This window comes from Temnothorax nylanderi, unplaced genomic scaffold (genome assembly GCF_030848795.1).
Source record: "Temnothorax nylanderi isolate EJ_2023f unplaced genomic scaffold, tnyl_v1.0 TNYL_tig0387_pilon, whole genome shotgun sequence".
NCBI classification, from domain to species: domain Eukaryota; kingdom Metazoa; phylum Arthropoda; class Insecta; order Hymenoptera; family Formicidae; genus Temnothorax; species Temnothorax nylanderi.
In genome coordinates, this window is record NW_027249449.1 from 140742 (window position 1) to 167256 (window position 26515).

At 34.7% G+C, this 26515-nt stretch overlaps 2 protein-coding genes across 11 annotated transcripts in view; one reads left to right on the plus strand and one right to left on the minus strand.

Annotated features, from left to right (window-relative positions):
* The window catches only part of LOC139782098 (uncharacterized), a 55549-nt gene extending 49505 nt beyond the window's left edge, over window positions 1–6044 (plus strand). For all 10 annotated transcript variants that reach the window (XM_071721045.1, XM_071721052.1, XM_071721046.1 and 7 more), the window contains 6 exons: window positions 1294–1474; window positions 3803–3937; window positions 4118–4269; window positions 4736–5096; window positions 5228–5417; window positions 5743–6044. In XM_071721045.1, coding sequence (XP_071577146.1) covers window positions 1294–1474; window positions 3803–3937; window positions 4118–4269; window positions 4736–5096; window positions 5228–5417; window positions 5743–5903 — 1180 coding nt within the window. In that variant the 3' untranslated portion in view covers window positions 5904–6044. The remainder of the gene's footprint in view (window positions 1–1293; window positions 1475–3802; window positions 3938–4117; window positions 4270–4735; window positions 5097–5227; window positions 5418–5742) is intronic.
* A 1290-nt stretch (window positions 6045–7334) lies between these two features.
* Slo2 (slowpoke 2) overlaps window positions 7335–26515 on the minus strand; it is a gene marked incomplete at its 5' end in the record, with an annotated part of 28480 nt that continues 9299 nt past the window's right edge. Inside the window, 8 exons of the mRNA XM_071721055.1 lie at window positions 7335–16742; window positions 17749–17862; window positions 19519–19650; window positions 20944–21129; window positions 23655–23826; window positions 24221–24472; window positions 25241–25368; window positions 25473–25578. Of these exons, the coding sequence (XP_071577156.1) occupies window positions 15837–16742; window positions 17749–17862; window positions 19519–19650; window positions 20944–21129; window positions 23655–23826; window positions 24221–24472; window positions 25241–25368; window positions 25473–25578 (1996 nt within the window). The remainder of the gene's footprint in view (window positions 16743–17748; window positions 17863–19518; window positions 19651–20943; window positions 21130–23654; window positions 23827–24220; window positions 24473–25240; window positions 25369–25472; window positions 25579–26515) is intronic.

A 26515-nucleotide genomic window follows, 5' to 3' on the forward strand; every position in this document is an offset into this window, starting at 1 on the left:
ATTGCACATTGTAATTTCATCGGCTTTCCTGCTTGCTCTCATTTCATCGAGATACAAAGGGACAGACTGTTTGTAATCTTATACAAGTATTATATTTATGCTTTATGTATTAACGCAAATAATTTATGCCAATCAAAAAAAAGAAACATATTGATCGTAATAGTAGATTGTTGATTTAAAAAAATTGAATAATATTTGTTTCATATAATTCGCGCTTTTGAGAAAAATTATCAAAGAAGTAACGATATTTCTTAAACAAGCTGTAATGTAATAAAATAAAAATCTACAATTTAAAATAAGGCATATAATTTTAGATTGTGATTTATTACACTTTTGTTATAAAAATATTTAGATTATTTACATAATCCTTTTGATACATTTCGATTCACGAAACTCAATATTAATTTAATGTCAATGTCATCACTTATCACTGGGTTACAGGATCAGAGAAGAAGATGCAAATTACATCGATTACGATATATAAAATTTTTAAAGTAAACTAGTAAAAATCTTAATTAAATTCTTTTTTATTTTAGAATTCTTAGATTTTTTACACTATATGATAATATATTTTATTATACTTATAATAATTTAAAGTAATCTTTGATTTGGCTACTAGGCTTATTGTAAAAAAAACTTACGTACTTTTATATTTATATATATATTTCAACAAATACTATTTATTACTTATTTAAATTTTGTTATTTTAATAAAAATTTCTTCTAAAAACAATTTTTTAATATTTTATGATGAATTAATTTTCCTTTTGATAATTAAATTAATGAAGTTATAATAATATTTATTTTTATGTGTATTAGTATTATGCGTATTGTTTCATACAATTTTCTTTATTATTTGTATTATCTTCAATCGATTTTAAGAATATCTTAGTTGCGTGTGTGTATTCATGTGATACTATTAATCTATAAGTGATCACAAATCTGTATACCTATTTCATGTACTTTACATGTTGTGTCATGTACTTCACATATATTTCAGAAGTTTTACTCTTAATTATAAATAACTACTGTCAAAACAATTTTAACGATTTCTTTTGTATATAATTTCTATAGAGCTCCTGAAATAGCTAAGTTAATTGTAAAGAAATTCTTAAAGCATATTTAATCCGAATAAAATTCACATTCGCTCATATAAAAGCTTCTAGTGCAAAGAATTTCAATAAATTCGATCTGCTTATTTAAAGCGTTCAGTGTTCATGCGTCACTATGTTGTCTGGAGCAAAAAGGAGCGCTATGTATTTCTTCGTACACCGTGTAATCGGTCTACTTTCAGGTCGAGGACAGACTCGGTAAGATCGAAGTCTCCGTTGACGGCATCGCCAGCATCACCGGGTCCGTTGTCGAATTCCTTGCACGGTAGTTTCCACGGCAGTCTAGGAAGCGATGGCATGTCTTGCAGCAGCGCTAGATCTTCCTCGGCCTCTCCCGATTCCGCAAGATATTCGTCCTCACAGGTATTGACATCTATTGCAATGTATTAGCCACTAATATTCCGAAGAGCCAAAAACGCAAATTTAATGAAAATTTGAAGTTACGAAAATTCGAGCTAAACGGAATATGCAGAGTTTTAAAATAATTTCAAGGGACAAAGAAACCAATGTTCCACGATTTTAAAATTCTAAAGTCTTAAAAATTCTTATTTCAAATTTTTATTATCATAAACCCTCAAGATTATATTATCTAAACTCTCGCAAAAGAGAAAAATCTAAAAAGTTAAAGTCTGAAAAACTTAAAAGCGATAATATTTATAGATGGTCTAGCACGTTAAGACGACAGAAATCTTCTTAGTATATCTTCACATAAATGCACAACGCAAACGCTTACGTTGCGCATAAATAAAGGAAAGATAGTATCACGATGCAAATTGCTGATCGTGCTAACAATATTGCAACGCAACGTAATAAGCAAATAGATCGTGCTACTTGTACTACGTGATCTAAACGCGTCTAAAGTGTTATACTTTGTAAGAGTCTAGATTTACATCATAAATAAATTTTCTTTCTCGGGAAGATAAATCGCGTTGCGATAAGAAGCCGTCTATGTAGAAATAAATATAGTTGTTTCTGTCAGATTCTTGATATTTTTTTTGTTAACAATTTTATCAGATTAGCAATACTGGATGAGTCTAAAAAGGAATCGACATATTTACCTATTGTACGTAAGAAGATGTTCATATACATATAATTAGAGGCAAAAATGCTAATTGATTTATAAACCTATAGACTATCTCTTCGGTAGCTAATTTTTCATTAATCGATCTACCTGTAATATCTCTTTATGTTAAGAGTCTTTTGGTTTCAACCTACTTGGTAAATTAGCCAGTTGGAAAGCGTAACTCTTCGACTTTGCGTGCAGTGTGAAAGGAGCCTAAACATCATGTGCTTTGTGGAAAGGTGCATTGCCACCCGCGATGACTCAGGATCGCTCCTTTTTCGAGAGTCACCGTTTACACTGCTCGGATGACCGGTGGATCATTCGGATACGATCGTCCGGCGATCTCGCGCGATGACTATTATAATCCGTCAAAGGTTCAAATTGCACTTCGCGCGTTTGCGGAACCAATTTTTCCGCTCTATTTTCCACGCGCGCGTGTCGTCGCGTTCTCATTCGCTGGACTTGTTCTTCATATACGCGCGGGATGTTTTTGCACTTACGCTAATGGCCTTGCTCACAAAACGGCCAGACGATTTGTAGCGCGAACTGATGTATATTGATCAAAGAGCGAGCTCAATAACCGCTAAGTTTTCAGCCGACTATCTGGCACTAATAACTAGCAATTGGAGGAACTTGTTTGAATTTTGTTTAAGCTAACAGTTTCTCCTCTTTTCGTTTCTTCTACAAATGCTCTATTTATAAGTGTCTATTTTATTTTTTTTTAAAGAAATTTTTAAAGATTATTCGGCATCACGGTCTTATATTATTTAATCGTCCAATATTGCTTACTTTTTTTAATCCAATTTATTAAGTCACCGCCTACGTGCAAATTATAGGCAATTAAACAGATGATTGTCGAGAAACTCTGAAGCTATCGTCAGTCTGAGTTCCACGATAATTATCGTTGTTTCCGATTGCGATCTCTAATTTAATCATCGGAGTTATATATTTTAAAAAGTTATTTTTTCATTACTTATACTTAGTCATTTACTACACGCGGTAAATTTTCTCAGCAAGTAAGAGAAATTTAACGAGCGGTCACGCAAACGGAAGTGCGAATAAAAGTTTATCTATGGTCATCCTAATCGCGTAACAGATAATCGTGATCCTATAGGACGATGGGAAATCGTTTCTGCCGGTCAGTTTTTTCCTGTAGATGGTTTCGCGTTTAAGTTATTAAGGACATTGGCTTTTACCATTTACATCGTTGTATTGCTTACCATGCATTTGCTTCGTTGGCATTGTACTCAATTCGCAATTAAACGATAACATTTGCATTTTTTCTGATTTTTTGAAGTCCTCAAAATCTTGTGAGGGAGATACATATAATAATACTATTGATATATTGATAAATATTGTATAATTTAAAAAAAATGGATTTGACATTTACAAATGTCAATGTTTAAAATGATTTTAAACCTTTACATTTTAAACCTAAGATATAAACAAATTTAATCTAAAGCTTTAATGCAATGTTTGAAAAATGCAAAACGCAGTTTGACTATAATAAAATGTAATTTATGCCTAACTATGATCTTTGTATATACTCATAGATTTTACTAACAAATCTGCGGATTTATTATTTGATCTTAATCCGTTATATGATGCTCTCTCTCTATATGTTGTAGATAACAAAGATTGATACGCGTAAACCGTCTGTGCGCAGATCGGGACCACCGAAGGAATTTATTAACGTCTGCCTTGATACGCATAATTTCTACCGATCGCGGCATGGAGTACCGCCGTTACGACTCAGCAAGCAGGTTACTGTCGATCTTTCTTTTGCAATAAAATTGTAATAAAGTCGCAGCCCTCACTGTGCAACTTCCGAGAAACGAGGAAACCTGATTTTTTTATGCTTGCTTCGTTCTCGGAAGCGTGGAGGGATCTCTGCTGACAACTTTAACGGGAAACGATAAATAACGGTGTTGGTTTAATTTTAGCTGTGCAAGACAAGTCAAGACTGGGCTAATATATTGGCGGCTAGAGGTAGATTAGAACACAGGGCGAACATTGACTATGGAGAGAATCTCTATTGCATGTGGAGCTCCAATCCAAAGACTATTGTCGGAGGCGAAGAACCGGTGAATGAATGGTAAGGTTAATTATCGCGTATATATTTATTGTTAATGTATATATTATATTATGTTATATATATGTTTATATATTATATTATATATCATATATATTACATATTATGTTATGGTTGCCACATTATATTATAATATTGAATAATATAAGTCATATTTAGAATAATTGATATAATAATGATGGAAAAAAATATTGTTCTTTAATATATCTACATTTTCATCAACAGAAGATAAAAATCTATTAATTTTTAAATTATTATTTCAAGTATTTAATTACATTTTATTCATGTTGAATTGCCTGATGTAGTCAACTGCTTTTTGTACTTAAAACTAACAGATTGAAATTTTTGTGCAGAATATATTTAATACATAAAAATCTGCATCACAGATAAATCTTTATTAATATAATATAAGATAATTATATTGTTCTTATTTATAAATATAATATGTTGGGATTTTTACCTGTTGTAGGTATGCTGAAGAAGCTCAGCATCAATACGGAAAGGAGCCTACAACACTGAAGACTGGTCATTTTACACAAGTGATCTGGAGGGACAGTACTGAGTTAGGGGTGGGAATGGCTAGAAATCGAAATGGCGAGGTTTATGTTGTCTGTAATTACAATCCCGCTGGGAATTTCTTAGGCAGTTTCACAGAAAATGTTCTTCCACCCATGGATCCTGCGAAACGGATTAATTTTACCGACCTAAAACAACACTATATAGACGAGCAAACGTGGCGGCAAGAGGCATTATTGGTTCATAATGAATATCGAAGAAAACATCGAGTACCAGATTTAAGATTAAGTCCGGAATTAACAGCCGCTGCCAAGGTAATATTTCAGAATATACAATATTATTATAATTTTATAATTTTATCTGCAATGTATTTTAAATACAACTGACCAAAAATTGTAACAAATAGCGTAAAAATCAGATGTTATGCATGTTTATTTATCCGTAGGCCTGGGCAAACACGTTGCTAAACACAAATAAACTGATACCTCAATCGTCGTCTCCGTACGGCGAAAACATTTATTCGATGCAGTGTTCCGATCCTAAACTGATCGTTTCTGCACGTGAAGTCATGTCAAAGTGGTATTCCGAGAAGAAAGAACATAAATTTGGCATTGAGCCGAAAGTTCTCAACACATGTATGTATCGTATTATTTCCATGCATTTTAATATTATCTCAAGTTCAATAACGAAATAGGACAATTAATGGAATGGAAATATTATATATAAAACAGAAATTGTGCCAAAACAGATAAAAAAATCAATTCCAAAAAAAAAAGAATTAATTGATTTAATTTCATATTTATTTTGCTATAATAAGATTTATAATATTTATCGTAATTATATATATTAACTTATTTAACAATTTTTTATATTGTAAGAAATAAAATGTTTAAAAAACTTAAAAATTGTGACAAAATTATAATTAAAATATGCTCGCAATAATATTATTTATTTTTACAGGCCATTTTACGCAAATTGTCTGGAAAAACACAACCGAAATGGGTATTGCTATGGCCAAACGGGATGGTACATGTGTCGTGGTAGCATGTTACCATCCGAGAGGTAATATAGTAGGACAATTCACTGAAAATGTACTGAAGCCTATAAAGAGCGTTTGTTAGCCGGACTCATTTCTATCGATAATGTATTTAAATCCTGTATTTATGTATTATGCAGAAGAACGAGGTATACGCGTAGTAAATGTAATGTATATATGACACTTGTGCATATTATACGTATAATAAACATTCCACGTACACATATTTATAACTTCTTGACTTTATTATTCTCAGTATCCTCTATCTTCAGCAAATAGTAATAAGAAGTTAATTTTTAAAATAAAATAATGGATAATCTGTCAGAAGTTAAAATAATTATCTACCTTCAGCTTTCAACGTAAATATATATTATTATGATAAAATTTTTAATTTAATATAATTTTATAAATATAATTTTACAAAAGAAGCGAAAGGGAAGGAATGTTTTATAAACAGAATGAAAGCGGCAAAGAAGAAAAAATCAAATAAATATTTTATGCATTATAATATTAAATTCTACTCAATCTAAAAAAATAATTAATTAGTAAAAATTTAGTTATTAATATTAATTATTAATTAATAAAGCTTTAAAAGCAATTAAGAGTAATTATTTCTTCTGGAATGTTGCGTTTTCTCATGCTTCTGATTTCCAATTTTTGAAAATGTCAATATTTTACACTTCAAAATTTTAGTCTTTTTATGCATGAGCTAAATAAATTTTGCACAAAAACATTAGCGGTAATTCTGATTAATATAACATAATTATTAAGAATTAGCACAGGAGTTTTGTTCGACCAAACTGGCAATTTTATTATTAAAAAGACGCTACGTTTCAACCGCAAAATTCGGTCCTTTTCAAGCGTGTATGACTCGCAAATATTAATTAGTTGGACATAGTTTCCAAAATACGCCGAATCTAAAAACTAAATATCAGATTTTGTAGAACGTAGCAGATAGAATAAGTCTAGGAGCATTATATAAATCAAAAACTTACATATTAGAGTGTTATTTCAAGAAATAGAAAACGGTTTCACTACATTTCCGTTGTCCGTAATTATATCAGAGGGACGAGTCCCTGTCGTGCGATGGTGAAATTTCACCATCGCACGACAGGGACTCGTCCCTCTGATATAATTACGGACAACGGAAATGTAGTGAAACCGTTTTCTATTTCTTGAAATAACACTCTAATATGTAAGTTTTTGATTTATATAATGCTCCTAGACTTATTCTATCTGCTACGTTCTACAAAATCTGATATTTAGTTTTTAGATTCGGCGTATTTTGGAAACTATGTCCAACTAATTAATATTTGCGAGTCATACACGCTTGAAAAGGACCGAATTTTGCGGTTGAAACGTAGCGTCTTTTTAATAATAAAATTGCCAGTTTGGTCGAACAAAACTCCTGTGCTAATTGTTAATTATTTGCTGGCGACTCAACTTCTCAGTTTTATAATTATTAAGATAGAACTTTTTTTAATAACACATACAGATATTATCGAGAAACGCTCTCTTCACTGCTTTATAATAATTTATTTATAATAAATTTACATCGCACGCATCGCGTTACAACGTCGCATATTGTATATCTTTTTTTATGTATACATATAGATACACATTCTCTCTCTTTCTCTCTTTCTCTTTCTCTCTGCTTTCTGCTTTTATTATTTTACATTACGTACAGCCGTTTACAATTGTATTTGTGGTCGAGGAATGCTTAATTATTTAAATCTTATTGTAAGAACCAGCTGGACACTTCTGTAAGACTCACGCCATTCGAAGAGAGCTCATTCGAAGTGCACCAAGCTCTTGCTTAGACTTTCGAAGGAACTTGTGTGATATCTGGTGCAACCGCGAGAAAATACATGCGCCTCTCTTTAAGTTGGAAAACAAATTCGCGCTTTCAAATATGGTCACTTCTAATCCATACTATACCAAACTGGTATAGTATGGCGAAATAATCATAATTAAGACGCGTGAGAAAGTGAATAAATATTATTAAAAACGGTGTAATTTAATCACTTGAAAACAAAACACATATTTATCTTTATTTCAATTTGTGAATGATATGTGATTAATTTTAAGCATATCTTTAAAGACAAGTGAACACGTTGCATAAAATATTTGCCTAAATATTGATAAAGAAGTATATTCATTAAAATTAAACATACGTCGTTACAATCATGCGAGAATCGTGAGAGAAAAGAATAATGGTCCGCATTTTTACCATATATTTATTATTAAACTACTGTCTAATTGAATGTTGAGTGGTTATTTGATTTTCATATTATATTGATTAAAGGCGATATGGATGTTAAGTGAGCAGTGTTAGGAATTCAGTGTCAGAGATAATCAATCTAAATACCGCATTAAATTTAGGAGAAATACGAACCAAATCATGTGGCTGTAGGAGATATATTAAAATTATCAGAAGAATCAGGTTAGTATAAATACTATTTCGCGAAAAATTAAAATTTGGAAACGTTCAGAAAACTTACGGATGTACGCTCGATGACGTACTCTCGCGTTATAAAGGCACGAGAACTTTGACAAGCGATTTTATAAACATTAAGAAAAAACTTGTGCTCTTCGAGTTTTACATCACAAATGTGGGAAATAATTTCTATAACATCAACACAGCTTTAAATTCTAAACGTGAGTAAAATTGTCATAAAATTGTCAAGCTCTAACGATGAAAAAAGAAATATAATTATTGATGAGTATGGACATTGATTAGTATTTAGACTGAACGAGAAAAATGAATATCAATAATGTATTTTGTCTATCACTAAGAACTTTTATGAAAATTTCGCTACGGGAAAGAAATATAATAAACAATATATTCCCTATAAATAATCAAGTTATTACAGATTAATTAATTGCCAATTCTACACGCTATCAATAAGTTATGTTTTTAAATACAACTTTTTTCTTTATTCTCGCGCGGATTTTACATCTTTTAATATAAATTGAGATGTGATGAGTATATTTCGAATAGTGTCAAATCAAATGCAATGTTTTGTTTTCCGAAAAATCAAACACGCGTTGCACGCACGATAAATCGTTGTACTTATCCTACCCTGTGCAAGAATTATATGCGCAAGTCCAATTTTTGTATATTGTAAGAAGGGCTTCATGCAAAGTTTCGCGGAATCGATCGCGCCCTCATTCGAGACGTAGATTCGAACAATCTTCCTCGAGAGCAGCAAACACCTTGCGAGAGATCGCCGTGACTTTGCCGCATTAAATATATTGTAACGTGATAGGGGAGACCGGGGCCTAACCGTCAGTTTTTTTTCGGTGCCGATTTTTAACAAGAAAATAAATAATTGAAGTTAAATGTGGTATACCACTGTAAAGAGTGAACCTTTAGCTACAAAATTTATTAAGGAAATTTTTATCTACGTCGCTTTGTTTAACCGGTATAGAGCAAAAACGACAACGGTGCAAAAATTGAAATCTCAAAAATGCCGGGGTTTAACCGTCACCCCCCCAGGGTTTATCCGTCACACTGCATTTTCAACACATATACATACATCTAATCCTGAAAAATAATAGGATACATTTTAATAATTGTTTTTTAAGAGAAAAATATAAAAATTTATTAAAAAATAATTGTTTTACTTAATCCATAAAACAATTTAGGCACGTGAATACAGAGGTTAACCAAATCGTAAACTCCCCAACGGCACGTCATATTGTCAACGCGGGCAACCACGGGGAACACGCGTGACGGCGTTCCGGTGCCATAGGATCAGCGCGGACCCTCGAGCAACCTAACCAAGCCGCGTTTCTCGCGGGGGAGCGATAAATAGCGACAGGGGGGTTAGAAAAGCTCGCGGTGGAGCGCGACCATTTTACCGACTCGACGGCGTCCTCGCGCCGATTCCTCGACGCGCCGACGACGACGACGACGACGACGACAGCCACGACCACCACGACGACGACGATGACGACGACGACGACGACCACCACGACGACGACGACGACGACGACGACGACGACGATGACCACCACCGACACCACCACCACTACAACGCCGGCGACAATGACGCCGAGACGATGCGGCGAACGCTGGACGATGCGGTCGCACGCGCGACTGTCACTGACACAACGACCAACAACGACAACGACGATCTACCGCGCGCGCGGCATGTCAACTCTCGCGCGGAAATCGCGGGATCTCAGAGCCGTGCCGTGCCTCGCCGTACCTCGCCGACGTGCCGTGAGCGCGAGCGATCTCAAAAACAACGGTCCGCCATCTTTTCGGTCGGCCAAAACACCCGTTTTGCGACGATACGTGCGTACTATTTCCCTCCTATACAAACTGACGCACGTGCAAGGGAAGACAGAATCACGCTCGAGGGAAACCTAACCTGAAATCGCCGTGAGCCGAAGTCGTGCGCCCGGCGCGCCACAGTGACGAGACTGACGGATAAATCCCGGGTGCTTACTGACGGATAGGCCCCAAGCACAAGTTTCAGGTTTGATCGCCCACGAAATATTAGACATCAACGATAATGAAAAAACTACACTGGATTCGTGTTCAGCATGCATTACTCTTTATAATCACGTACTTTGAGATTTGGAGAGCAAATATTATTGCAGATATTACAAAATTTCCACGCGCAGAAAATTTCACTTTCACCTTCCGAAAACACGTTTGCCCTCGTAAAAATCATAACACGGCAGATAACCTGCCGAAACTCCGTTGGTCACATGGGTACCATAAGCAGCGTTTACAATGTTAATAGCGAGTTCGCACAATATACAGGTTCCGAGATATTTGACTTGACGCTTCAACCCCGGCGACGGTTAGGCCCCGGTCTCCCCTACTCTATAGATTATTGAATTCAGCTATGAAGAGTCAGGTCACATCATATTCGGTTCCTATAATTAACTGTAAGTGTATATATATATTCTCCGAATAATCGTTTTACTCGCTCTCTGGTAATATCGTAAGGATACGTGAACTTCGATGCATCCCTAGATTTAAATTCATTTCTGCAATTTTACAATGGTAATCTTCCTATCAAAATATCTTTCCCACTTAAACAAAAGAAGTTTATATTCCATTACATTGTGTAATTTGAAAGTATTTTTAAATTCAATTAGAACTTTTCTTTAAAGGGAAGGAACGAGAGTTTCAAGGGAGAGTCTCGGAAACTTGAGCAATAAACTTTTAATTGGAAATAGGAGGCTCCGTAACATGATAAATGACGTTATTTTTGTCCTTACTAATAATTTTAAGATAAAAGCGTGTCAAAACGATAATTCGACTGTACTTGGGCGGCCTTCTCTCTGTTAATACGTTCCTCGGTAAAATTATTCAAAATTGCCGAGCTTCTCTAAGTTGATTATTGTTTGAAACGCGATTATCGCGTTCCTCATATTCGGAATACAGAAATCTGTTTTATTTACTATATAAAAAATCCTTCATTATTTTTCTCTGAAAGATAATTCGCTCACATGATATCTATGTATAAAAGTCTATACGAGATACTGTCGCCGATGAAGGAATCAGCGCTAATCGAAGAGAAAAAAAGCTAATAACAGAGAAAAAAGAGTGATACAGAGAAAATAATTTGACTAAATATTTAAACACGCCTGGGCGACTAGATATTGAAAATGGCCGATTTTACTTCAATCAAATAGTAGAATGACGAAAATGCGATAATTCAATGTACATGATACGATAATTCTGACATTCTCAATCGGATGTGAAGCAAGCCCGAGAGAAAAGAAACATGACGCATTACTTATTATATCTTACATTTTGATTTTGTATAGAGCGCATTCAAGATTTGCCTCATATCTCATCTCGACTGAATGAATTATCGTATTATTTTGACGTTAGAACAGATGGCTAATCTATTCCACGAACCGACTTTTTAGCTTTCGATTTTGTGCTTTGCGCTCTTAAAAATATTTAACTTTTGTTTTAATTTTTAATTGTTATAATTAAATTAAATTCAAATGATCATAGTTACTGTGTAATATATCGAGTGGACAACACAATTTTTTTTCTAATCTGAAAAAGTAAGGCATTTAAAAAATTAATATAATAAAAATTTATTATATTTTATAATTAGTTAATCATGGATTAAATAACAAAAATCAAACAATATTTAATTAATAATTTTTAATATTAATTATAATTAAACAAATAGTTTCTTTATTGCTGTAGGGGAGACCGGGGCTAAGCCGACACTATTTTTTCAAAGGCAATTTTTAATATTTAATTAAAATTTTTAGGCAAATTCAATGGTACATATTTAAAGAGTGTTTCTTCAGGTACAAAATTGATTCAGGAAGTTTTGCTGTACGTCGCTTTGTTTTGCCGCCAGGAAAGGAAAAGTGACGCGAAGACAAATTTTCGAATTGAAAAATACCGGGGCAAACTCGACACCCCGCCGGGGCAAACTCAACACTTTGTCTGATCGACACAATTTGATCTGGAACTTATTTTTTACTGTCTGAAAATGAAAATACATTGTTTATTGTGTATTTAAAAAGTACAAAAATTCGGAATAAAGTAGCTAGAACAATCATTTAAAATGATAAGAACAAAAATTGTTGAACTTTCAATTATCTTCATCTAAACTCATGTCTGAAAAACAATTAATACAGGTAAACTCGCGATCGGACGTGCGCATACATTTGTCATGAGCCATACGGCTGCATGACAAGCATCGTTTGTTACTGGGAGCCGACGAAACGGCGTGGTGTTGACTTTGCCCCGGACGTCGTTTTTCACTTTTGTCACTTCAAAAACATGAAAATTTCGAAAATATGCAAAAACGATTATCGGATTCATATAGAGCATCAAATTTCCCATCAAAATCACTTACCGGTAGATTCGCAAGAGTAAAGCTCGATGAAAGAGTAGACATTTTCGAGAGATCAGAAAAATTACTTTTCACTATCAAAAACGCTTATGTCGCGTTAAAAATTACACTATAACTCAGAATGTTACCAAATTCCGTTGATAATACTGGCACATAAAGACGCATTTACAGTAGGAAAGGCAAGTTTCTACGATAGATTTAAATTGGCAAAAAGCCTAGTGTCAAGTTTGCCCCGTTGTCGGCTTAGCCCCGGTCTCCCCTACGTATTATTTTATACAATTATCATTTGCGTTGCAAACATTTAACGTTCTATTAGAATGCTTATACATGTTGAAAATTGATAAAATAGAAAATAGTAATCTAAAGAAGTTAGAAAATTGTTTCGTGGAATAGATTTCTATCCGCGCATTTAATAGCACCGAATTGACTAGGCTTAATGAAAGCAAGCAGGTAGTCGATAAAATGACTCGATTGGTCGAAGAAAAGTGTAAATTGGTCAACGAACGATTGCATTTGGCTATGAGCGTCACATTGGCGGCGCCACATCAAAGATTATATCCTATTGTGACCCGTTGCACCAATCTGGCTAACTGTAGTGTATTTATATCTTGCCCAGACAACACTTTATCACTAATCTTTCAAGTACTTTTTAAAAAATTTTTCGGACATTCTTTAATTTTTTATAAATTCGGTATTCTATCCTATTAACACCAGCATACGATAATATGGCAATCTAGAAAAAAATCAGAAAAACGTCGTTCACAGTTAGATAACTATAATCCAGTCGGTGCAACTTGTCTTGAGTCGCGAATGACGATTCGAATTCAACTAACTAATTGTACGAATTGTTGAATTATCAAGCGAAAACAATTGCATTCACTCGCTAACGATAACTGACATTTGGGACAATACCCACGATACACGGAAACTAATACGAGAGTAAATTAAGTAGAAGAAGAAGAAGAAGGTAAGGTAATATATGTAGTAATAGTTTTCGTGCGATTCATTTGCGATCGATTCTCGTCTATCACGTAATTTTTATGATACGATTCTTGTCTATATTGGTTTAAAATATCGGCCGTAAATCTCGGCGTCGTCACGAAGGTCGACAATCGTCCTGCGATTCGATATTAAAATCCATTGACGATTTATTAGCCACGCGAAAAGTCATGATATAATATACGCGCGTGTTCTAAGCACTTAAATCTTTCTAAAATACTCTTCCTCCTATTTACGTAGGATATAATGATGATTTCCGCGTGTGCGGCACTCTCGCGTGATATGAATAAAATGGTCATACACATCGTATCTCTATAATATATATATATGATATATATATATATATATATATGATATATATATATATATATGATAGACTCTTTTTTTCTCGCCGTAAATTTTCTCTCTATTATAAAATTATTCACGCTCGACCGCTGAGCGCGAATACGCTATTCGCTAGGTAAGAATCGAGGAGTACGTTATAGAACATTCCTGTTGTATTCTCGTTTCGTATTTCGAGAATGTACGAAGTAGACGACGGACAAGCATATTTATTATAAATCGTGATTTTAGTTTAAAAATTATTAATTGTAAATAATATAATTATATAAATTAAGAAATTAATTTTTTAATTAACTCTAGAACGCCACACTAGGTGTACCATGCTTGTTATTGAAATGCGTTTCTATATCGTTTCTATATAATAAAAGATAAAGGGGGTGTAATTAGAGGGTAAAAAAATTTCTATTTTCCTTTTATAACTTTCCATGCTGCACAACCTCCTCAGTTTAGTTAGTTTGATAAATGTCGGGGACACCATTGAAATCAGCATTGGATATGCTACATCCAAGATTAGGTATTATTTTTTTAAAGAAATAATTGTTTCCACTTTTCGAAGAGTCATTGATAGTTGAAAATAGCTTGGTGCAATACACTCAGTGAAATCGGGACTCGCAAGCGTTCTAGGGTTAATTTAGTTTCTTTCTCTCGTCAAAGAAAAACATGAAAAATAAACACAATTTACAATTTCCAACTTAAACAAAGCATTTTTCAAATTCCAAACTAATTCCATAAATAAAAAAGTGATATTAATTCGCAGTATAATAATTCGTATTTGTAATTGTACGCTTAGATCGCAGGTGATTCAAAATATATGCTCGTCAGTCGTAAAGCGCTTTTCTTACGTGCCATTTTGCATTAATTTTATACGATTTACTGCCTAACGAATGAAGTCATAAACGCGGATGACGGTATGCTAGAGGCGACCTAGAGAGCAAAACGTTTTAAGAACGTAACTACTACTGGTATGAATTATAAAAGTAAGGAATCTAAAATCTGAAGCTCATAAAATAGTTACATCGCTCTCTAATAACAAAATAACGCATATTAGTTTCTGATGCGATTCTTCATTCAACAATCGTGGTAGCATTGAAATCTCCAACGAGGTCCTTCATAAATAGAAAGCACACTCTTCAGAGGATCAATGGATCTAACGTATCACAGTTACGATTTCATATACCTGCGTTTAAGTCCATGAACTGTCATAAATCGCATCATCTTGAAGCGAAAAAGAAAGTATTATCATAAATTGGAGTGCGAGTAATTCAACAATATTAATATAAAATAAAGGAGTGTTTATATAATTTAAATCGTCATTTTATAAAAATTTGTTTTTGTAAATATCAACGATAAATAATCAATTTAAAATTAAATCATTAAAATATTAATATCGACGAATTGCATTAATAATTTTGAGTTATTTACTTGCAATAAAAAATTTAAAATTTATGTATTTTACATTTGAGGACTGTGAGAACTATAAGAGGAATAATATAGAAACCAATTCTACAGATTCAGAACTAACAATAAGTAAAACTTGTTGAAGTAATCTCATCCCAACTCACTTTACCTATTGCAAAATATCCTCTGACACTCGCAATAGTTATCAGTCCGATGTTAATTTTATCGAAACACCTTGCTCTTCAGCCGTCTCATCCATCCGGCTTGGTCAGTCCCACGAAATACGTTGCTCAAATATCCTCTGTCGATCCGTTATGATCGTAAGAATGTCGGTCTTGATGTCGCCCAGCCCTAAATGCCATGTGGGAACGCTACAGCCACTTATTTCGTGTCACGCCGGAGAGCCTGCGTCCCCACATTAGGTTATATCATACTATTGTCCCCTGTATGTGCTGTGGATCTTGTGTGGTACCTTGCATCTGCGGCGACGGGCAGGGTGAGCCCATCGGGCATTGAAGGGAAGGTGGATCGTAGAGACCGCCTAAAGAGCCGCCGAGGCCCGCGCCGAGACTAGGTCCCAAGGCCGCGTTAAGTTCCGGCATGGAGGGTAGACCCACGTCGAGAATGCCGGTATTGCTAGCACCGCCGCCAGCCTGCAAGCCCTCCTCCGGCGGCGTCACCTCCAGGCCAATCGAACCGTTCAAGGCGATCTTGATCGAGTTGTGGTTGGAGGGATGTGAAAGCGCACCCAGACCGATGTCCTCCAGGCTACTCTTTCGCCTGGTCGTCATCGTCAGACCCTGCCTCAGGGAATTGCTACGTCGCAGCAGGATATCGTCGACGACCCGCAACGAGTTGGAGCGACCGCGCAGAGTGCCGGCTACGGTAGGGCTATCGGGTAGAGACAGTGAATTCGACTTGGTCGTGCCTAAGGGTGGTGCCCTGGCCAAACCTATGCTGGAACTGCGACGACTACCCGGACCACCGGTCTGTAGACCCGCGGCTGCGACCGCCGCGCTCATCTGGGATACCAGTTGCGCCGAGCAGAAGCTGATGTTGCTCTTGCGCCGGGAGTTGTGCCGTTCGAAGGTCTTCTGCGCGGAGAACGGGCTGGGCCGCACCAAATAAACAATGTCGCCTTCCTCGAGCTTCAGATCGCAGCTCGGGTTGATGATCACGTAGGACAGGCTGTTACGCTTTTCCGATACGTCGTCGTAGTCCGCGACCGGCAGATTCAGCGATTCCATCCGCGAGCGCACCAGGTTCGCGATCTCCGCCCGTTCAATCTGCTGCGCGTGGTTGTCGCGTGCCTCGTCGCCAAGACTCACCGAATACTGCCGGTATATGAAAGAGAGACGATAAATTATTAGCATAAATCTGCATTCACTGAGAGATATTCTGTTGTGACGATCGATAATATCAACGAGGTGACCTGAATAACATCAGTCATTCCATCTTATCTCTTATCATAGTTTCGCATAATAAAGTAGAGACATCAGCATTGTGCACTCGAAATTATGTGCTCTTTAACAAAGTGCGGGATAAAGTAAAGAATTGCAATTTTTGTAGGATATTGTAATGCAAATAAAAGACTCTTTAGATTTTAACGCTTTCTGATGTCATCTTGTAATTTTATTATTACTCGCTATAAATGTAGGTTTTATAAGCTTGGAAGATCGGTTAACGTTCACGTGTGAATTATCAAACGCAATCAAGTCAATTGGACATATATGTGCATACATGCAACAAGTGGCTTAACGCGCGCGGCATTTATGGTATTACAAGAACCGCTACCACCCCACTGTTACAGCCACCTTCTCGATATTAGCCGAACGCCACAATCGATTGATTTTAAATCTTAAACGAGACATAAAATATTTTCGGCTCCGCGAAGACGTTCAAAAATTCCTGGTGTGAGTATAATCGATCTCAGGGATACAACGTTTCGCATGCGCTGCTGTGCTGCGGTAGACGAGTCTGAACGTCCATTAGATAGAGTGTGAGTGGGGGGGGGGGAGGGGAGAGAGAGAGAGAGAGAGAGAGAGAGAGAGAGAGAGAGAGAGAGAGAGAGAGAGAGAGAGAGAGAGAGAGAGAGAGAGAGAGAGAGAGAGAGAGAGAGAGAGAGAGAGAGAGAGAGAGAGAGAGAGAGAGAGAGAGAGAGAGAGAGAGAGAGAGAGAGAGAGAGAGAGAGAGAGAGAGAGAGAGAGAGAAGGAAAAAAGAGAAAGATATGAAGAGGCAGAGGCGATAATAAGATATAGAGGCGAGAGTGGAGAATAAAGTAGAAATATACAAAACAATCTGAAGAAAGGAAACAACCACCACGTCGACGTTTTACTCACAGCAGATGCACCCTTGTCGCGGGTGGCGCAATTCGCAAGGCACGAAGCTGCCGCCGAATGACGCACCTTGTACGTCACACCGACGCCGGCGTCGCTTTCCGCGTCTGAGTCGGCCTGTTAAAACGACAAGCAATTCTACCCTTATAATACTAATGATAGCGCATCGCCGATACCGCGATTTCGCACAGTACGCCGCGCCGTGTTTCGCAGTACAGCACGTTGCTGTGATGTAACGATTAGATCGATCGCCCGCTCGACTTCTTCCATCGAAGTAAGTGCTCCTCGCCGAGGACACATAACGCTCGAAACGAGCGCTTTGTATTTGTATTTGTCGGAACGGTCTATATTTTTAACTATAATATCAATGTAGACTATCTTTGCTTTCGTATAGAAGAATTTTATTTATTAAAGCATACATTAAAATTTATATATATATTACTATATATATTAAATTGATACAGGGTGGCCCATTTTAAAAGATGCAGGCAAATATCTCGAAAAATATAAAACATACGGAAAAACGTTTCAGACAAAAGTTGTTTGGTTCGAAGGGGGACATAAGATGGTGTCATTGGTTTGACCTCGGATGGTCGTTTAAAGCTCACGTAAACGACACCTTTAATTTCTTAAATGGAAACCCCTATTTTTCAATGCATATTCTTGTAGCTAATCTCGAGAGCTTTTCAAAACACTATAATAAAGTATTTTTTCGTTAAGAACTTTTGGAATTATGAGGCTTGAAAGTTCTAGTATTTTGACATAAAATACAAAATATCTTGTAAAACATTAAGTTTTCGGTAATGTTACCTTAATACTTTTATGCACAGAATAATGAGACGAATCAATTGGTATGAAAAAAAGGCATAGTTCCTTTAAGAAAAAATATGTAATTTGCAACACGCATCTGCATACTTTTTCTTAAAAGCAACTATGTCTTTTTTTCAGCTCTCAAGAATCTCGTAAATGACACATGGGGTCTAAAAGACCCCAGCATGAAAAATGTCTCCTTACTTATTGATTTTTTGATATTTAGTTATAAAAATTATTTTCAATGTTGTTCAAGGCTTAGAAAAGAGAATAAAATGCTTATATTGTTAAAATTTCAATTTTAACATAGTATAAAAAATTAAGATCGCCAACAGTTAAAATGTTGGCTCCAAAATCAAAAAAATAAAAAATAATAAATAAATAAATATGAGCTCCATATTTGGCGGGAACATTTGAAAATATATCATTCTAAAGGGTCTGGGGTCCGCTGGACCCCGGGTGGCATTTAAGGATTAAAATGGGCCATGTATATATATATGTATATATATATCAATTATATATATATATATATATATATATATATATATATTAGAAATATATATTAAATTGTAACTATTAAGATTCTATTATTTTGTTACTATATTTTGTACGCCGGAGATAAAACAAAAGCTGCGTCGCAATCGAGCACACTAAATCTAGCACGATGCAAGTTTAAAGACGCTAAGACCAATGAATTGGGGAGATAACGTGCTATGAAAGTTAGTTCGTCAAGATGCAACGGTCCCGGATCGTTATTTATGCGCGGCAGGATTAGGCCACGAGAAAATGCCACGAGAAGAAATGAGGCAGGAAACGAAATCAAAAAGAAGTAGCGAGAGCACAACCATGCGCTACTCACAGCCGCCATTCAACGATTTTTCCTGTCTTTGTAAAAGTACCAGTAACAAACTCTACTTCGACTATATTTCTTCCTAGATGAGATATGTGAAGTTATATACTTACATGTGAGGAGTCCGATACGGTAGTGTCCTGCGTCCTGTATATTCCAATTGGAATTTCGCAGGTGGTCGAACAAAGTTTTTGATACAATCTGCCGTACGTTCTTATCCACATGTCATCCTTAGTTATTCGCATCTGCAATTGTTTTCATTGCATTTGCTAATGATGTCAACAACATAGTACACATAATGAACAGAAATATATAGTAGAATTCTTTATAATTCCTATGTAGAAATTGACTAAATAAATTGATATAGGGGAGACCGGGGCTAAGCCGACAACGGGGCAAACTTGACACTAGGCTTTTTGCCAATTTAAATCTATCGTAGAAACTTGCCTTTTCTACTGTAAATGCGTCTTTATGTGCCAGTATTATCAACGGAATTTGGTAACATTCTGAGTTATAGTGTAATTTTTAACGCGACATAAGCGTTTTTGATAGTGAAAAGTAATTTTTCTGATCTCTCGAAAATGTCTACTCTTTCATCGAGCTTTACTCTTGCGAATCTACCGGTAAGTGATTTTGATGGGAAATTTGATGCTCTATATGAATCCGATAATCGTTTTTGCATATTTTCAAAATTTTCATGTTTTTGAAGTGACAAAAGTGAAAAACGACGTCCGGGGCAAAGTCAACACCACGCCGTTTCGTCGGCTCCCAGTAACAAACGATGCTTGTCATGCAGCCGTATGGCTCATGACAAATGTATGCGCACGTCCGATCGCGAGTTTACCTGCATTAATTGTTTTTCAGACATGAGTTTAGATGAAGATAATTGAAACTTCAACAATTTTTGTTCTCATTATTTTAAATGATTGTTCTAGCTACTTTATTCCGAATTTTTGTACTTTTTAAATACACAATAAACAATGTATTTTTATTTTCAGACAGTAAAAAATAAGTTCCAGATCAAATTGTGTCGATCAGACAAAGTGTTGAGTTTGCCCCGGCGGGGTGTCGAGTTTGCCCCGGCATTTTTCAATTCGAAAATTTGTCTTCGCGTCACTTTTCCTTTCCTGGCGGCAAAACAAAGCGACGTACAGCAAAACTTCCTGAATCAATTTTGTACCTGAAGAAACACTCTTTAAATATGTACCATTGAATTTGCCTAAAAATTTTAATTAAATATTAAAAATTGCCTTTGAAAAAATAGTGTCGGCTTAGCCCCGGTCTCCCCTACTCTTTGTGACTCGATTTTCTTTATTTATATTAAATTTACATATTATTAAAGTTATTGTTAGATTGAAAATGGCTTATAATAATAAATGTTGCTGTAATTACTGCAACTGTCATTAATATATATGTTAAAGAAATTATAACTAATATGAAGGAATTAAACATTCGTAGATTATTAACAATTTGTAGATTATATTTGTAGATTATTAACAATTTCATATTAATGAGATATATTTTAAATAATTGCTCACCGACGTGAGGAATCCAGATCCTGGCGCTTGATCTACTCCTAGTAACAATCTTACGAATGTTATCACGTAATCTTTGACGAACGCTTGGTAAAGCAAAGTATCTAACATCGAGGCGCTGAAGACACTACCGGCGGCGAACGGCAATCGAAACATGTACGATATGTGAGATCCTCTTTCCTTTTCTCTCTGCAAACATTATCAATCGTCAATTTTATTTATTATAGATAATATCGCTGGCTGCTGCAAACAATCGCTCCTAAAATTGGTTACGAACTCTCATACATTTTCCGCCTTCCTCTAATGTACACAAACATTTTTCACTTTTCGTTTAAATACATTCCGAGTGTGTCAACATTTTCAGTTAGGCATGGAACAGCAATATCAATTTTTAAGTGCTCCAATATTAAATATTTCTATATAGCAAACAAACGCAAGCATTTGTAATTCCGAAACCACATATTGATATTGTAAATAAATAAAATATTAAAAGTATATATTATTGTTTAAGAAATAAAGTTTTATATTATAAAATGTTTATTTGATCAACATTAATCATTTAATAATCCATAACATAATATTGAAGTCTATCAAATAAAAAATCTGTTATCCAACGCAATGTATTATACAGCATGATTATACAAAATGTATGTATTTGATTTATACATATAAACAAAATTAGCTTTTTTTAAGTCCAACTAATTCTGATTCAAATACTGAAATTTGGGACAAATTGATTTTAATATATGTATATCTTTATATTTATAATTTAACTAGTGTCAAATCTTTTAAATATTGAAAATCTTCGAGCATCTGGCACATCGCATCGCATCATGCAACGTGGCATGAAAATGACATGGCGTAAATAATTTCACGTTTCTTCTGTACAAATAAAGAATGAATATTAGAAGATTAGAAACGCTATCGCATAATGATGCGGCATATCAAGGGAGAAAATGAAAGAGGTTCCTTTAATGTAGAATTTTTAACTCACAAAATTGATATTCAAGACGTTATAAGACTTATACTAATATTAGCATAATTAACCTAATGGCATTCCGTGGCATCTACGAAGCTAAAACAGATACTGTCGCATATAATAATATTAATTGTTTTGGTAACAAGATATAGATAGATTACGTTGATTAGTTTTTCTCCAAACCGCAATTAATAACATAATTAAAATTCAATACAATTTTAATTCGCCAGTCTGAAATAATAAGCTTAAGACGTATGAATCGGCCTAACTGGCAATAATTTATTACTATATTGGTCATTATAGTCGCCAAGACGATACAACCGTACTTTGGTTCGTTATCGTCAAGGCATACTTTTTAACCAAGGATAATTAAAATTATTCTAACAATATACATAACTTCAAACAACGTATTACGCGTTATAGTCAATAATTCATTTCCCTACTTGATGATAAGAAACGAATTCATAGATTCATGATTGTTATGTGGAACATAATTTTTGAGCAAGCACGCGTGTCACATATCTTACACAACACTCAATGTATCATAAAAAATGCCGGGTAATTGTCAAGTAATGCAGGTTGACTAAAAATGTGTCATGCTTTAGATATAATACAGGGAAATAAAGTAACACACGCGTGTATGTTTGTGCGGAAAGGCGAAGAAAATGATTATAATGTTTTCAAGGATTCTAATCTATTAAGCGGCATCAATTTCAAGGCATGAGTCACCATGCTATAACATCCAATTTAAGATTAAAGAGTACTAAGAAATAGCTATCGATATATTGAGTGCAACGGGACAATAAGTACAGAAGGTAATCAGTTCATCGTGACCCAAGCATCGATACCTATAAGTTCATAAGCGGCTACTTGTAAAATGTTGTTCATATAAAGTCATCGATATTTTCCATGTTCTCATCGCTCTCTATAAAATATCTCGTAAAATATGTATATAAAAAAAATTCCTGTCTTTAAAAATTTAAAATTTACCACATCAGCACTTCTAATCAATATATACACATTCTTAAAAATAACTATAATCAACTTATAATTGTAGTTGTGTATATGACCAATTTATAATTAATTACAGCGTAAGTTATAACGTAATTATGTGCGCTACACTTTATTCTCCTTAGAATCATTTAAAAAAACCTCTCTCTCTCTCTCTCTCTCGAGTTCTTCCGTGTTAATATCGCGGACCAAAGAATAAAGTAAAGATGTGATGGCGTTGGTAAAGTTGACAAGCGGCGCCGAGGGTGCATGCGGAAAGCAGCACTTAGAGCAAAGTGATTTCCGCGCGGAGCGACTTTACCCTCGTAATTTCTTTCCGCTTCCAACGGTGCGGCTTTACGAGGCCGGCGATCGCAAATCTCGGGGAGCGTCTTTTTAAGTTTGCCGCAACCTCGAACGCTGCATCCGCCGAAATTAGATTTGTATAAAAGCCATGCCGGAAAACAGCGAAGTAGGACGAAATATGGAAGAAATAGTTTTATAAGTTCAAGCCGCAAAAGTGCGTTCTTTGTTATCATTCTGTGGATATTGGTAAATCATAAATTTTATATAGGGGTTGCGCAAAAATATTAATTTTACGATTGTGTAATATAGTATTTTTGGGTCAAGTACCGCGAATATATTAGAACGAGAGCGACGATAACATTAGAATTTAGCAGTCAATCGATCAATCAATTCAACAATCAATCAGTCAGAGTTTGGAGAATGAGTGATATCGTGTTACCGGAGAGCCCATCGGAGGCTCATCGGAGTAGTTGTCATCGGTAGTAGCACTGAGGAGTACCTTTTCCATTTTGCTGAGATGCAAAGCGTACTTGTCGTGTGCCCGGAACTGCATGAAACGCATATTGCTCGACTGGGACAATTCTGTTATACTCTTTATGCTTGGGAAGAATCTATCAAAGAAATAGAAAATAATCCCATAAAAAATGAGAATGTAATATATAATTTTGTGTAATTTTGTTGATAATTTTTCTCTTTATATTTGTCGTTATTAACAATGCGTCTTAAATGTCATTTTCTTTAAAATAAACATTTTTATAATCTTGATTTTCTATAATAATAATTTTAAATTGTAAATATCTTTTATCTTTACATCATTATAATAATAATAAGATATCAAAATGTATATTTAGAGATTAGAATATATATCATATTAAAATAATTTATTTTATACTAAATAACAATACGAATATCTTTTGCAAACAAGGCACAGTTATTATAGGTTTAAGTTATAAATAATGGTCGACACATTTTCTGCCAGACAATTTTTGTAGTAATAATACTCACTTAAACATAGTCTGCACCGCAACGATTGTATTACAATCAGCCAGGGTGTCCTCCTCGGCGGAATTGTTGAGTTCCTTGTTTACGACTACAACGTTTTCAGCTAAAGTGATACCAGCCCGGAGAAGGTCGTCTAAACAGTCGATCGAACCGCGCATCCAGTAAACCAACGGAAAGTAGGACACTGCGTCGAGAAACGCGATTTCCGGTTTTCTCTCCAGCAAAAGGATGATCGGATTCAATGATGTTTTCGACCTGACAAATGTTCCTGCTTGTTAATTGATCGCTTCTCCTCGTACCTACGCTACTTAATCAATTTCTTTTAGCTTTAATTATTGCGATATCTCTTTTAACTTTAATTGGCAATACGAAATACTTTAACAATATTAAGAGAAAAACAGCGTGCTCTGTGATCACGACCCATCGTCTTTGAAGTCACATGTAATTTTTAACAAAATTTGGAATAATTTCCTTCTTAAAAACGTGAGCGCGTACGCACGTCTTTAATAGAAATACATTTAACAATAGGCTCCTAAAATATATTTTGTATTAAAATCGCAGTTGAATATAAATAGCTTTAGGCCAAAGTTGGTTTTAAGTAACACTGTAATTAAGAAATATTTGAGATATTTGAAATCATTAAATATTGTTTAAAATAGTTTAAATTAATGAAAAATGTTAACGTGATTGAAAAATGTATATTAAAATAACGCTCATAAAATTATAATAAAATTATAATAACTAATAACTATAATAATTATTTTATTTAATTATAATAAAATTATAACTAAAGAAATAACAATTATATAACACTACTAGAGTTTTAATGCTACTTATAATAGCGTTCACATTTTTTTCAATGTAATTAAAAAGTTATAACCGCATAGCAATATAGATGAAAAAATTTCTACTTATTGGCAATTGCCGTATGGAAGCAATTTTATAAAGTTAAGTGAACAATACAAACATGTTCACTATTAAATAATCCACCATATATTAAAGCATTAATGATGCAATAAATACCTAAAATGTGCCCTCAATGGTATTATAAAGTTATAAATTCCATTGCTAGCATAATCCGCTGCCAGTATAATGGTCTTATTCTGCCAATTGTATTCTTTGGCGTTTCTATAGCTGCAATGTTGGCACACCTAATAAAACGGCAAAAAGAATCGTGAGTGTCAAAAATCAATACCATTCCGTATTCATAATTTTTAATTTTATTTTCCAGAGAACCGTCCGTAGTGCCACATACCTGAGCCAGCTGAAGGCAACAGAGAGGCTTCTTCTCCTTGAGAAGATAGCACAAGGTTGGCGAGACTCCAATGAAGGGTGAAACTGGCGGAAATCCCTTGACAATCCTGTAACATTGTTATAACTTAATTATTTCATCCCAACGCCTCTACGTATGATGCTACATTTCGGCGCCGTGCGCCTCTTATTAACGAATGTCGCTTGAGGACGATACGACAACTTGAAAAAGCGTGTCATCGACATAAAGATAATAGAGCTCGACTGAGCAGACAGACTTGGTTTTTAAGGATTAGATTAAAATTAAGTTATAAATTTTTATCATATTTTGTGTTAGTATATTAAATAATCATATTTATGCACGACAGTTTTTCTAGAAAAATGTACGCCTCTAAAATATGCAGCTCCTTTATGGAGAAAAGCTCGGCTCTCTCGAATGTTATTTACCGATTTTCAGTTCCTTGAAAGCCAGAGATAAGTTGTTTGAAAGAGATGAAAGGGGTAAGTTGTTTTATATTCTTTCGGATTTTGTATCTTCATGTCACGCGCGCGATCCAAACGGTAAATAGTGTTCAACATTGGGATAGTGTTAATGTCTGACCGGAAGCATTTATTACGCGCATAATGATGTTATTCTGTTTGTAAATCATATCTTAAAGTATATTCTCCATTAATCACGTTAAAAATATCCGAGTTTTTTTGCAATAAAATCGATGATGTTTAAAATACAAATTTCAGTGCTAAATTTTTATACTTATTTATAGCTATTAATTTATTTTTGAAGTAACAACGTTATTAAAATTATTTATTATCTGAATTTATCATTTATGTTAAAATTATTTATATCTCATTGAAGATTTAATATTATTGATATTATATGTATAAGTACGTGCCTCAAATGTCAAATTAATAAAGACGATATTAGATGATAAAGACATAGATTGTAGGGAGGTCCAGATTTAAATTCTAGCGAGAGTGATATTTTTCGCAATAAATTCTTTACAGTGATTTAAAAGGGATCTTTATTAGTATCAAAAATGAAATCAA